The sequence below is a fragment of the Pseudonaja textilis genome, chromosome 8 (assembly GCF_049901715.1).
Source record: "Pseudonaja textilis isolate UNSWEBS1 chromosome 8, rPseTex1.2, whole genome shotgun sequence".
Taxonomy (NCBI): domain Eukaryota; kingdom Metazoa; phylum Chordata; class Lepidosauria; order Squamata; family Elapidae; genus Pseudonaja; species Pseudonaja textilis.
Genome location: NC_141997.1, coordinates 7,235,111 through 7,250,391, shown reverse-complemented (window position 1 = coordinate 7,250,391; position 15,281 = coordinate 7,235,111). Strand labels below are relative to the sequence as shown.

At 42.7% G+C, this 15,281-nt stretch overlaps 1 protein-coding gene across 3 annotated transcripts in view; it reads left to right on the top strand.

Annotated features, from left to right (window-relative positions):
• The first annotated feature begins 281 nt into the window (after positions 1-281).
• The window catches only part of MBTPS2 (membrane bound transcription factor peptidase, site 2), a 37,901-nt gene continuing 22,901 nt past the window's right edge, over positions 282-15,281 (top strand). The window contains exons 1-4 of one of the 3 annotated variants that reach the window (XM_026714241.2): positions 295-475; positions 2,608-2,753; positions 3,033-3,171; positions 10,239-10,342. In XM_026714241.2, the coding sequence (XP_026570026.1) occupies positions 401-475; positions 2,608-2,753; positions 3,033-3,171; positions 10,239-10,342 (464 nt within the window). In that variant the 5' untranslated portion in view covers positions 295-400. Of the gene's footprint in view, positions 476-2,607; positions 2,754-3,032; positions 3,172-10,238; positions 10,343-15,281 lie in introns of all 3 variants that reach the window. The other 2 variants (XM_087938248.1, XM_087938247.1) reach the window with 2 other exon arrangements.

Sequence of the window (15,281 nt, the reverse complement as noted above, 5' to 3'; positions counted from 1 at the left end):
ACAGACACTTAGTGAAACCTTAGGGAGCATTAAAAAACTTTCTCGAGAAAAAATCCAGGCGTGCGAGTAGGTTGGAAAGATGTGCGCTCGGACTTTTTCAATAGATAATTATGATTTGAACAAAATGTAAAACAACAAAGACTTCCGCTGTTCACGCAATTCCCCAATATTTCAATTGAAAGGAAGCCATCTATCGACTGCAAAGTAGAACCTGAAGTTAACGCCAAGAATCAAACACGCAGCTCTCTAGGTTTCTCCCGGTGCTTTTTCCGGAAGTCTCCTTCTCAGGAAATGCGGTTTCCTCACTCTAGTTCCGAGGGACATTTTGTTCCGGGCCGTAAAGTGTGAATCGCCGGCCTGATTGCCGCGGCCACTTTTGTTTCGCTTTGGTGCCGTCACTATGATTCCTCTGCCCGTGGTGGTCTGCGTGTTGGGGGGCTGGTGCACCATATACATAGGCGACACGATACTGAAGGTAAGCCTTTCCCTTTCTTAGGCCCCTTGTATGGGAAATCTTTGCAGGCGATACGTTCCTCAAGTCTACGGAGGAGGGAGAGGAGCAGCTCATAGCGGCCGCGAGCCTTTTCCCCGTTCTGCCCAACTTTCGCTCGGGCTCTGCCCACCTTGCCTCGTCTGCAATGACAGTTGCTCATACGCTGCCCCTCTAACCTCTTAAATTTTATTTTAAATTTTTTATTTTAAATTTTATTTTAAGAGGCGCAGAGTAAGACCGAAACGCGATTGGTTCCCTTGCTGAGAACTTGTGTTTCTTAGGTGCTTGATAGGCGCGGGGGTGGGCCACAAATAAGGATGTTTGGGCTGCCAGCCGCCCAAGGAATAAGGATCCAACGTTTACTGGACTGCTTTTTTATATGCGACTTTTTGAGTGCGGGAGCCACTTTTTGTATTGGTAATCCTGGACTTAGGACAATTGAGCCCAAAGTTTCTATTGCTAAGTGAGACATTTATTAGAATAGAATAGAATAGAATAGAATAGAATAGAATAGAATAGAATAGAATTCTTTATTGGCCGAGTGTGATTGGACACACAAGGAATTTGCCTTGGTGCAAATGCTCTCAATGTACATAAAAGAAAAGATACATTCATCAAGATTACTTAACAAGTGTCTCCCTTAGCAATAGAAACTTTGGGATCAATTGAGTTTGGACGATTCCCCATTGACTTCGCTTGTCAGAAGGTTGCAAAAGGTGATCACATAACCCTGGGATACTGCACCTGTTATAAATGAGTCAGGTGCCAAGCATCTTTTGATATTTATATGACCTTGAGGATGATGCTAATATTATAAGTGTGAAAAATGGTCACAAGTCACTTTGCATTGCCACTGTAACTTCAGTCACCAAACAAACCGTTGTAAGTTGAGGATTACCTGTACTTTGTTACATGATCACTTTTGTAACCTTCCCAGAGATCTGGCATCGGACAAGCAAAGTCAATGGGGGAAGCCTAATCCATTTAATGACCACATGATTAATTTAACAACTGTAGTGATTTAATTAACAGTGGCAGAAAAAGTACAAAAGCAAAATATACTTAACTGCCTTATTTAGGAATGGAAATCTTGGGCTCAGTTGTGGTCATAAGTCTGTATTCAGAATGAATTAGGCACAAGTTTTCAGTTTGGAAGTGCATACACTTCCCCACAGTAATATTCTCCAAGCCTTGCAAATCTCTTCAATTTCTGTTGTCGGAATTCTGGTTCTTCTCATTTCATCTTCTCTTTGATTTTGTTTTAAAATGAAGTTAAGCTTGTGCACTTTTACATCAGATACTTATTCATCTCAGTTAGCATGTTGGGTTCATTGTTTTCATTGCTATTACAGGAATCTACTGCTGCAATTTCTTTCAAAATAGCAAGACTTTTCCATAGGCATTCCAGAAAAAAAATTGATAAATAATGCACTGTTGATGCTTTACATCAGGGTATCCAACCTTGGCAACTTGAAGACTTGTGGCCTTTAATTCCCAGAATTCCCCATCTGCCCCTGCTTTTCATCCCATCCAAAGAACAGCTGAAAATAGTCAAAAATATAGCAGAGGTTGAATAAGACAGTCCATATTCTGCCTTTCCAGTGTGGAATTGATTACTATTATGCTTACATCAGTTCTGTTGATAGTTCTCGCCTCTCCTATTGAAACATAAGAGAGAAAGCCAGCTTTCAGCATCACCATCATTTCATGTCTGTGAACTTCATATGATCCATACATTTTTAAGGAAAGAAAAATGGTGGATGACTTGGCTCAGTACTTATTTGAGAAGAATATGTATCTTTCAGGAACAGGATAAACAGAAGCAGGAGTGGAAGAACAAGAGAAAGAGGCAAATAATGTTCTGCTCTATTGGTGTCTTGTGCATAGATAAGGCAGCTATTTTGTGAATGAACCACTTGCTCTTAATAGCCATTTTGCTGGAATGCTCTTCATCGTGTTCTCAACGTACCAGATGTTGGCTTGCTAGCCCTCATTAGTTAGGGACACATTTTCCAGAAGTAAAAAAAAACATGAGATATTTGTGCAATCATACTTCTAATTTGCAAAGTTCTTGACTTTCTTTTTTGTTTTACTGTATTCACCTTCTCTTATAGTCATCTTCTCTGAAAGAATCTTATGAGGAATGGCTTGTATCCTATGGATTGTCAGTCTCTCCATTCCATGTGCGATGGCAGACAGCTTTTTTCAACCGCCTTTTCTACACCTGGGGAAGATGGAAGCCAAGATTTCTTTATCTCTGGTATTGTTTCACATATACCATTTAGGCATCTATAAGACAATTACTGGAAATTCTTCATTTCAGTCCTTCCAATCAGAATGGTTACTTTCTGAAACTGATTGTTTATATGACAGCTAGATAGGATGCCCTTTTGTTTTAGCATTAAGTATTCTTTTTTGTACAATGAATGCATGTTTCTGGTGTAGGAAATTGGGAGCCATTAAGTATTTGAATTTGCCATGTGTGCTTACCAAGTTGGAGATGATATAATTTATATTAATATTTACATGCTTGCTTCAGGTTTAACATAGGGATGATTTTTGGCATAGCAGCTATGTTTGCTTCTGTGGTTCTGCTTGGGAAGACATTGACGCAGACTCTGTCACAGATGTTAACTGAAAACCCTGCAAGTCAAAGTGATCAAATGCTGCAGGTTGTGGTGAGTTTTATTTCTATATTTATAATCTAACCAGTGAAATAAAACTTAAAATCAGTATCTTACAAGAAGTCTTTCAGACTTTTGCTCTGCCAATGTGTCTTAATATTTATTTTTATATTGGAGGATTTCTGGGGCTACTTTCCCAGAACCCAAGGTAACCTAAAGTACTTATGATACACGTAGGCAGAAAAAAGTATCCAGGAAAAGGGGAAAAACACATCATCTGGACGCTTCACATTTATTGCAGGGGTACAGCTTTTAGTTACAGCTCAAAGTGCTGGCTTTCATCTGTAAAAACCTATAAGGTTTGTCACCTAGATACTTGCAGGACTGCCTTTTCTAAATAGAATTGATTCATTACTATGCTTTTTTCCTGGGGAAAGTTATCACTTATTGTCAGTTGGCCGGGTCAGAGAATCCAAAGCGTGGGTAGTCTCTGCTTCCTTGCTTGAAGACTGAGTCAACAAAGCTTAGTCCTACCTCCTTCCACTGCGCATGCCAAATTTTTGACTCGGTCTTCATGCAAAGAAGACACATGGAGAGAGTGCTCAAAAGAAGAAATTAATCACACTTTGGATTCTTTGAATTTGGAAAGAAGCAAACTTAAAAACAGCAAACTGTGAGTAAAGCAAAAAGGGAGTGGAAGCCATGGACAGACAGACAGCCCGGGATTCCCTTGCAAGTAGGGAGAGTGCTAAACAGTTGTTTAGTACTCAGAAGAAAGCAGTGGTGGCCCCAGAGTGAGCAAGTGGTCTTGCGCTTGGCCATCAGGGAAGGAACTGGTAGGCAAGCGATTGGCCATCCTGAAGCCACCGGGCAAAGATAAAGCAAGGGACTGCCAAACAGCTGATGGGCAGCCACGGCAGCTCCAAAAGAACAGAGCTAGCTTGGGTTAAGCAAAGGACAACAGATACAGGAGCCTCCGCGTAGCCTCCAATAGTTTTTAAAAGGGGTCCTAAGAGACAAAGACAAGACACTCAGTTGCAGCTGTGTGAGCTCTGGAAACAACCCTGCAAGCCCACCCAGTTGAAAGGGGGCTAGAGTCCATACTCATTCCCGGCTAAGCATATGCTTGAGTGTTTAGGAACTAGCAGACCACTCCAGCTGAGCTCCAGCGAGAGCAAAGCTATTATTCCAGACAACAAAGGGGACAACATGGCTGATTTTTCAGAAACGGCTTGGAAGATCAGGGATCGCCTGACCCAAGCCCTAATAGAGAGCAGGGCTCAAAGGGACCTAGGGAGGCTATCAGATCATCAAGGATAGAAGAGAGAGAGAAACCACTAATCTAGACATCTAAATCAGATGAGAGAGAAGCCTTAAGGAGACAAAGGGTCATTGAAAAGAGCTTTGCAAGGGCTGAGAAGGAGGCAGAGAGAAATGGAAATTCCTGTGTTCCAGCAGGCAGGCCAATGGAAACCAAGCATCAGGAGAAGAGCGCCAGAGAGTCAACACCAGAGGGCGCTGATGAGCAGTTTTTTCAACCAGCTCTTTGTTTAGAAGAAAATAACAGAGAAGCAAGGAAAGCCCCAGGAATGCAATGAAAGCCAGAAGCCTTCCCCCAATAGGAGGAGGCTGGCAACAGAGGCCAGTTTTACAGCAGCAGGACTTAGAGAACAATCCCTTAGGGAGGAAATAAGGGCCATAATGTGGGAAATGCTTTCAGAGGTTAGGGATGGGCAAGGTAATAGACTTAACCTGGTGCATAATGAGAAAAGGCAAGAGGCACAACATCCCTCACTGACAGGAGAAGCAGGGGAGGAATTGAGGTTCCAGAGATCCAATTCAATTAGGTCATACACCCAAAGTGAGGCTTCAGTTTCAGGGGAGGATGATCTGAAAGAGTCAGCCTTTTCAGATGAAGAGGTTTATGAGACAGAAACCCCAGCGTTCACCGGCCTATTTCACCAGGAGCTGTTTAAGATGCTGCTAGGGAAAGCCAAAGTAGCAACAGGATTGGGGAAGGTAACAGCTACAGAGGAATCTGATCTAAAACCAACAAACCCAAAAGACAGGCTGTTTGCAAGAACTAAGATAAAAAGCGAAGTGGTGCCCTCACCTGAATTGTTCAGAGAGGTAATGGAAGGGCAGCTGGACCGACCAGTAATTTTCTCAACACCAGGGGGAAATGAGAAGAGGAATTATAACGTGGAAGCTGCGGATTTGATCCCAGTTCCAACAATAGATAGAGCAGTGGCGGCTTCTACGTCTACTGCCGTTTTGACCAATGACGCGGAAGACGGTCTAAAAGGGGAAGGCAAGAAGGTGGAGCAGACCCTCCAAAAGGTCCACCAAGCTGCAGCATGGTCGGTAAAAGCAAATTCTACTGCCTCATTTTTTAGCAGGACAGACCTGATATGGCTTGAACAGATGTAGGAGAGGGCACCACCTGGTGATCTTTGAACAGGATTTAAACAAAATAATAGCAATGCAGCTAATAGCTGATGCCACCCTCAGTGAGGTCAAGTATGCTACCAAGGATATAGCAGCTTCAGTGGCAGTAAAGCGTCTAATTTGCCTCTGCCGCTGGCAGGCGGATTTGAAGCATAAGTGGAAACTTGCTTTGGCCCCAGCTAAAGGGGACAAGCTACTTGGGGAAGCCATTGAACCACTACTGATCGAGACTAAAGACAAGAGAAAGTTCTTGCCTAGGAAGTTTCGTCAAGCAGATAGGTGGTCATCACCATACACGTGACGGCAGTCCTTTCCAGCCTCTGGGGGAGGCTTCGGTCACTCCCAGTATTCCCAGAGATAGTACACACAGATGCCAACCAGGCAACCGGATAGATCCAGATTTAGAGACAGGGGCAGTCAATCATTCCAAGGAAGATGACCATTCAAGGGCCCCTCCAACAAGCCCTTGGCCACACAAAGTGACAGTCGGAACAACACGCCCATCAGCGGAAGACTGGGCCTATTCGCCAACCGATGGGAGACAATAACAACAGACAAGTGGGTCCAGGACACAGTAAGAAGAGGCCTATTTCTAGAATTCCTTTCCAGACCTCCGAACTCATTCAGAAGGTGCCCGATACCAAGAGACAGAGCCAAAAACGTCATCATGGAGACAGCAGTGCAACACCTGCTGGACATGGTTTCTATTACCTTGCCAGAGAGCAGGCAAGGACAATGCAAGGTCAAAGATACAGGTCCCAGAAGTTTCCAGAGTGAAAGTTTCCTTTCAGAGGTGGAGTTCACAGGCCATGACCAAGGGATGTGGGTTCAAGGAACCCAACTGACTAACCATTAGAACAGATGCCAGCCTGGTAGATTGGGGGGGGGCACTGTATGACTCAGATTACACAGGGCCAGTGGTCCAAGACAGACCTCAAGAACAACATCAACTGGCTGGAGCTCAGGGCTATGCACCTGGCTCTAAGAACTTTGAAGACAAGAGTAGTATGTCAGCATGTTTTGATCCTGATGGACAATGTGATTGCCAAGGCACATATCAACAGACAGTGGAGGGACTCCCTGGCACTCATGCAAGAGGCAGAACGTTTTGGCCACTGGGTGGAAAAACATCTATCAATGAGAGCAGAGCATATCTGAGTGGCAGAGAACATGCAAGCAGACTGGCTCAGCAGAATGATGGTCGACCATGCAGAATGGCATCTACACCCGGACCTATTCAGGGAACTGACACACAGGTTCAGGAAACCAGTCCTTGATCTATTTGCGTCCCCAGCAAATGCACAACTCTTGAGATTTTTCTCAAGATTCTCAACACTGGGGGCGGAAAGGACCAATGCTCTTTGAGGGGCTTGGCCCAGGGGTCTACTTTACGCATTTCCCTCGCTCCCATTAATACCGAGAGTAATCAAAAAAGTGAAGAGGAAGAGGTGAAGGACTTACTCATAGCACCTCACTGGCCCAGGCGGTCATGTTACCTGGATCTGGTGGACCTGTCAGTAGCCAGACCATGGAGAATTCCCTCAGACAGAATAGAGTTGACCCAGGGGACAGTACAACATCCAGAGCGACAATGGCTTCAATGGACCATCTGGCACTTAAGAGGGCCACATTGAGTCAATTAGAATGTTCAGCTAATGTAATACAAACACTCCAGGCCTCTAGGAGGCCATCAACCAATAGAATTTATGCTGCTACTTGGAAAGCATTTGAAAGTTGGTGTTCCAAGAAAAATTGACTCAACTACAGTGTTAGTGACACAGGTTCTGGATTTCCTCCAGGAGGGTCTGGAAAAGGGCCTGGCTCCCAAAACATCCTGTAGGCAGGTAGTGGCGATAGAATCAGTGTTGGGTTGTGAGACCTTGGCATCCCTTACACAACATCCCCTGGTCTGCACGTTCATCAGAGGGGCAACCACTGAAGGCCACCAGTGATTCACAGGTACCCCATCTGGGACCTGACAAAGGTGCCATTTGACATGACAGAACCATTTGAACCATTGAGGCCAGTTAGTTTGTACTCGCTTACCCTTAAGGTGGCCTTCCTAGTGGCCCATTACATCGGCCAGAAGGATATCCAAATTAGTGGCCTTATCTGTGAGGGAAGATCTTTGCACATTCCATCCAAACAGAGTAGTATTAAGCCTGGATCTGACCTTCATTCCAAAGGTGAATTTCACATTCCATAGAGCTCAGGAAATCGTGCTACCAGACTGCTGCCTGGAACCAGTCCATAGCTTAGAAAAGAAGTGGCACTCTTTAGACGTAAGGAGAGCAGTACGCATATATATTTAAGAGAACTAGGGCCATTAGGAGAATGGAAACATTGTTCATATCAATCAGACCTGGTTCTTTGGGTCAAAAGCTTTCACCATCAATCATAGGTTGGTGGATCAGAGCATGTATTACAAAGGCTTATGGAAGCTAGTCATTACAGCTCCCAGGTAGTATAAAGGCACACTCAACCAGGAGTGCAGCCGCAGCGGCGGCTTGGAACACACAGGCCCCAACTGAAGAGATCTGTAAGGCAGCAATGTGATCATCACCATCTCTGTTCATCAGGAACTATAAGTTGGATACCTTCGCATCAGCAGAGGCAGCCTTTGGAAGAAGGGTACTACAAAGAGTTCACATGGAGGTGGGGATTCGGGACTAGACTATTGCCCACCCTTAGGACAACTGGTTTAGGTACGCTCTACACTTTGGATTCTCTGACCCATACAGTTGAGAAAGAGTGTTGGTTCTTACCTGAAACACATCATCTAGTGGTACAGGAGGAGAATCCAAACCCACCCGAGTAATGTCAGTCCCGAGTTTAGGACCATCAAGAAAGAGCACCAAGAAATCTCCAGGTCAATCATTAGCCTTCATCAAAAACTGGGCATGCGCAGTGGAAGGAGGCGGAACTAAGCTTTGATTGACTCAGTCTTCAAGGAAGGAAGCAGAGACTACCCACGCTTTGGATTCTCCTCCTGTACTACTAGAAGATGCATTTCAGGTAAGAACCAATGCTCTTTCCCCATGTTAGCCAAAAACAAGAAGTGTTTTTCTGTTGTGGCATTGACCACAACATAGATGCTTCCTCTCATCAAATTGTTCCTTTCTTAATGGTGTTCCAGATAATGTTAAAAATCAAACTTTTCCAAAGGGCTTGTATTCTGCAAATTGTCATCTTTGTATTTGGTTTACTGTGTTTTTAATACTTTGATGTTAAATATAATTATATTTTATTAAAACATTTTAATTTTTTCCTGTTTTAATGTATTGCCATTGTCATCTTATAAAAATGAGTAAAGTAACGAAAGCCTGTTTAAATTTTCAGTTTTTCAGCTGAGATCAAATTGGCTCTCTTTTGAACTTGCCACAAAATAACTGTAGTCCAGACTTGGCAACGTATATAATATTAAATGCAGTTTGGTTTGTATTTATAAATGAGAGCTGAACTGCATGTTCAATTAAGTATGGCATGTAAACACATAATCATATATGATTTATGGAGAGGTGTGGTAACATCCCCTCCCTACGTTGTATTTTTATTAATGTGTTCTTACTATTTTATTTGCAATAAGCAATCAAATAATATCAAGATAAAATTGTTTTAGCACATTAAAATAAAAATATATGCCTTTTAACATGTTTTACATTCATTTGATCTATATACAAACTTATTCTATCTGTAGATAGCTATCCAAAACAGTTATATTGAATGCAGTGGATTTTGAATAGCACTTTTAAAAATGGACTTATACCATCAAATGGTAAAGTGTTATGTTTGCCAATGCAATACTTGCAGAAATATAGTCATTTGTTTGATCCCATATCACAGCCTTCTACAATATGACTCAGGTTTCAGCAACTTTGACACATAATATCTCAGGCAATATTTTATTGAGCGAAACAAAACTTGGCCATCTTGTACAACTTTTTGTGCTCTATTAAACAAAATAAAAATATTCTCATGAGCAATCTCCATTTAGATAATTTAACCTTTTTAGAGCCACAATATTTTCAGCCAACTTTACTCCAAATTATCTAGCTGGAGATTGCTCATGAGAATGTTTTTATTATTTTGTTTAATAGAGCACAAAATTTGTACAAGATGGCCAAGTTGTGTTTTGCTCAACAAAATATTGCTAGAGATATTATGTCTCAAAGTTGCTGAAACCTCAGAGTCATACTGTAGAAGGCTGCGGTATGGGGTCAAACAAATGACTATATTCTCAATCACCCAGGTCCTGGTTGTGCCAAAGGTACTTATTTAAAAGACAACTAGACTGTTGTTTTTTTCCTTGAAAATGTTTCGCTTCTCATCCAAGAAGCTTCATCAGTTTTTAAGGATGAAAAGCGAAACATTTTCAAGGAAAAAAGAAGAAAAGTCTTTTAATAAAGCACCTTTGGGACAATAAAATGAAGAATTCTTCACTAATACTTGTGATTTGAAATTAGGGGTTCTTCACCCAGGATAGTTATGTAAATATGACAGGATTATATCTGACTATAATTTTCCTTTTTTGTATCTTACTTTTTTCATGAAAATGAGTTATTTATAAGAGCACTGGCAAATCTATAGTAGTTTTTAGGGCAATTGTGTTAACAGAATGCAGGAAGACCAATCATCTCTTGCTGCCTTATATCTTGTTATGTCTTTGAAAACAGGTACCTGGTGTAAACCTTCCCATCAGCCAGCTGTCCTATTTCTTCACAGCAATCCTCATCAGTGGTATTATACATGAAGTTGGCCATGGAGTGGCAGCTATTAGGTAATGAAATCCACATTTTGACTTTGTAACAAGAAAAATACATTTGCTAGAAGCCTTAATTTATATGATTTCTTAATTTCTCATGTTTACATATACATGTAGTCCTTGACTTACGAATATAATTGAGCCTGCCAATTACATTTGTAACCTGAGGATTTGTAGGAGTGAATTGTGTACCTTGACTGTAATCACTCCCTGCTTTCGCGCTCACATTAGCTAACCAAATGTGTGGGTTATTAAATGCACATGAGGTATCTCAGAGTGGGGAAGGCCATGGGAGCCTAGCGATGGAACAGGCCATCTGCTTTAGACCACACAAGACCTCCCCAAACTCAGTGGGCTATTATGTACTCCCACTCCTGGCATCCCTACAATTGTTCCCCCCTCCATCCTACCCTGCCAGGTCACTTAACTTGTGAAGATCTGCCTCCTCTCCAGTCTCTCTCCCACGGTTTCTTTGTAGTCTTGGCATGAAGAGCATTTGCACGCTGATGAGACTTTGGGGCAGTGAAATCACTTGCTTCAAGCCTCCCATCAGCTTGCACATGCTTTTCGCACCATTCCAGTCTCACCATGAAATGCATTTGCAAGACGGCGAGACTTTGGGGCAGTGAAATTGCCTTGCTTGAAGCCTCCCATCGGCTTGTAAATGCTCTTCGCACCGAGATTGGAATGGTGCGAAAGGCATTTGCAAGCCAATGGAGGCTTCAAGCAAGGTGATTTCGCTGCTGCAAAGTCTCGTTGGCTTGCAAGCCTTCGGCCAGATCTGGTACAGGTCTTAGTTCGCAAAGAACAGAGGCCTAAACTACTGTAGTGCAAGGTCATGTGAGATCAGTAGTGTGAGATCTTGCGCTACTGATCTCATGTGATCTTGCATTACAGTATGTTAGGCCTCTGTTTTCTACAAACTAAAGTCTGCATGAGATCCGGGGCCGCCTTCTGTTTCTCTCTTTTCCTCTGTTCCTCTGTTTGCAAAGCCTTTTGCCTCAGATCTTATATGGCCCTCAGTTCACGGAAAATAGAGGTCTAACATATTGTAGTGCAAGATCACATGAGATCAGTAGTGCATTTTCTGCAAATGCACCAAAGCAGGCAATGGAACTGACAGTAGCTAGATCATCTCAAGGTACATGAGTCACCACAGGCTTAATGGCTGTGGAGACCCCAGGGGGAAATAGATGGGGGGGAATGTTGCAGTACTTCTGCCATTGTTTGTAAGTGTGAACAACAACTGTAGTGCTGTAACATTCGTAACTTCAGGGCTAGGTTGTAAGTTCTTTGGGGGAGGCTAGGTCATAACTTTGAACGGTCGCTAAGTGAACTGTCATAACTCAGGGATTATCTATATGAGAATATATGGGCTTCCAAAAAACAAGGAAGAAAATCTCAAAAACAAACAAAACAGAAAAAAGATAAAATGATCGAGAATCTTGGAATGACTTTCCACTCAAAAGGAACTAGACCACACTTTATGAGTACACAGTATGCCTCAAATCAAATCAGATCAAACCTTACCTTTATTGTCAATAAACAACATGTGTACAATGAAATTGAATGAGCCTCCCTTGGTGCAGCACCCCCCTCCCCAAAACATGAAGTAATAGTAATAGTAATAGAATTCTTTATTGGCCAAGTGTGATTGGACACACAAGGAATTTGTCTTGTTGCAAATGCTCTCAGTGTACATAAAAGAAAAGATACATTAGTCAAGAATCATCAGGTACAACATTTAATAATAGTCATAGGGTACAATAAGCAATCAAATCATACTAGGTAGGTCACAGTCAATATAAAGCAACAAAGCTACAGTCATACAGTCACAAGTGGGAGGGGGTTGAGGGAATTATTTGTTTAGCAGAGTGATGGCATTCGGGAAAAAACTGTCCTTGTGTCTAGTTGTTCTGGTGTGCAATGCTCTGTAGCATCGTTTTGAAGGTAAGAGTTGAAACAGTTGATGTCCACGATGTGAGGGGCCTGTAAATATTCTCACAGCCTTCTTTTTGACTCGTGCAGTATACAGGACCTCAATTTAAGGCAGGTTGGTAGAAATTGTTTTTTCTGCAGTCCTAATTACTCTCTGAAGTTTGTGTCTGTCTTGTTGGGTTGCAGAACCAAACCAGACAGTTATGGAGGTGTGGACTCAATAATTCCTCTGTAGGACTGGATCAGCAGCTCCTTGGGCAGTTTGAGCTTTCAGAGTTGGCACAGAAAGAACATTCTTTGTTGTGCTTTTTTGATGATGTTTTTGATGTTAGGTATCCCTTTTTGGTCTTGTGATATGATAGAACCTAGAAATTTGAAGGTCTCTACTATTGATACAGAGTTGTCCAGTATTGTAAGAGGTGGTAGTATGGGAGGGTTTCTCCTAAGGTCTACCACCATTTTTATGGTTTTGAGTGTGTTCAGTTGCAGATTGTTCTGATTACACCACGAGGCAAATTGTACAACTTCCCGTCTGTATGCGGATTCTTCATTGTCTCAAATGAGACCAATCACTGTTGTATCATCTGCAAACTTCAGAAGTTTAACAGATGGATCATTTGAAATGCAGTCTCAAACATTTCAAAATACAACATGGCATCATGTAACTTAGCGCTGTGCTAACATTTGCATCAGATGGAATATAGACAGTGGTGGTAACTATAAAAAATCTCTCTAGGTAAATAAAATGGCCAACAAATGACAGTTAAAAATTTCACATCTGGAGAACAGTGTATATAAACAACTCTACTGTTAGTGAGCCAGTCATTACATGTGTGTAAATACAAAGTCCTCCACCTTTGCTTTTACTGGAATTGCCATTTCTGTCAAAGTGGTGTGTGGTGTGGTTAGTTAGCTCCACTGACACATCCAGTAAAAGTGGATAAAGCCAGGTCTCTCTAATAATCATCACACAGTCATGAATGAGCTTATTTGCCGCCATCCATAGCTCTAGTTCATCAGTTTTGTTGACAAAGGATCTAGCACTGGTTAGAAAAATACTTGGGCTGCTTCCATAACTGAGCTAGCAAACCAGCTCTGCATCCCTGCTTCTGCTTTCTCTCTTTTCATTGTTGACATCTCCTCCCAGGCCCAGCAACGATCCATGAAGAGCCTGGCAGTCTTATTACATCACTCAGTATATTATGAGACTGTTGGAAGTTGCTGGTAATATCTAGTCGCCTAGAAAATCCAATCTTTAATAACTCCCCGCGGGTATAGACTAGTTTTTGCCCACTCACTCCATTATAAAACACCAGGAGCTCAAAGTCACAGTGTTTACAAGCACAGCCATCTTGGATGTCGCCCCCTGCCTCACCTTGCCTCTAGTCAGGCGTCTACTTAACCTTAAGATCATCATCTGCTACCACGTTTTCTCGAAAATAAGACCCAAGTAGAAAATAAGCCCTAGCATGATTTATTAGAATGCTCCTAAATATAAGCTCTATCCCAATATAAGTCCCAGTCAAGAGCGTCAGCCCTGGGAGGAGTGGGGTGACCATGGCGACCACAGGAGGCAGCAAGTACATGGGTGCTGCGGCATGGCACCACTCCTGCCCCACCATCTGCCTTGCCTGATCCGTTTGGTGCGCAACCTCATCAACAACAAGATTGGCAACAGATGCCAAGAAGGAGGGGCAGGAAAAGGAGAGTAAGAAGGATAATAAGGAAAAGGAGAAGGAAAAAAGTGAAGCCAAGAAAGAAAAGAAGTACTGTAGTATTAGTAACCAGGTTTTTTATTTGTAAATTAAAAGCATTAAATTGCACCAGGCTGCTCTGGCTGAAGATTCTTTCATGTCAGTGGCTTGGGAGGGACCAAGAGCCAAATGAGTTCACGGCTGCCTGAAATATGCTTGCAGAGGCTGCTGGACACGGAATGGGAGGCCCCATGCCTGCCTCCACCTGCTGCTGGTGCTGCCCTTAGCAGTCTCAGTTGCTGCAAGTACATCAAAAAGTAAAAGTGGGACTTGCCCACCGTCCCTTGCACTATGGAAGGTGGTGAATCATAGAGAAGAGCCACCTTCCTTTTGGGAAAGAGCCGAGAGGCGTTTTAGTAGCAGGTCAAGCTAGGTGTTCTTCAGATCATATCCTGGCGTGTTTTGGAAGGGAGAAGGTGCAAGCTGCTGGCAAGAGACTGCAAGATGTGTGTGTGTGTGTGTGTGTGTGTGTGTATAAGTGTATACATGTATACATGTATATATAAATATTTACACGCACACACACACGGTGAGGGCAAGACAGTCTAGTCTGTTGCCCTGGGCAAAAAACCTGGAAGCATCTCCCTCCCTCCCTCCCTCCCTCCCTCAGATAAATCCTGCAGTCTCTTGCCGCCAGTGTGCAAATCCAAGCATGAGCAATAGCAGCTGCACCTTCTCCCTTCCAAAACATGCCGAGACATGATCTAATGCGCTTGCCACTCACTTGCAGCAACTGGGACTACTGCAGATCCTTCGGGGCAGCCTGCAGCCTTTCCTGGGCTAGGAGAAGATGTAGCCCAGAATCATTGGTGCTGACATTGTAATCCTGTAAAGAAACCAGAAGATGAGTGGAAATCCAACATTCTTTCCAGCCTGCCTGACTAGGGATCACACTAGTCAGCTTTCTCTGCTGAAACACACACACATGCGTGTCACATGCAATATGTACTGCGTTTCCCCGAAAATAATCTCTAATGCTGCTTTTGGAGCCTCCAAAAATATAAGACCGGGTCTTATTTTTGGAGAAACATAAATATTAATAGGAATTAAGTACGTCTCCTTCCCTAAATTAACTCCAACTTCCCCTGACTTCATTAAACCCTCATTTTGAGGTAAGATGTTTGCCCCAAATTCTTGACATTTATTTCAAGAAGCATTGGAGCTGATGCAAATGAAATTCTTAAGTTGTATCTGCTTCCCCTAACAGGAAAACAAATGTTCATGTTGGAATGGAACTAGGAATGCCCTGAATCCAAATGTGA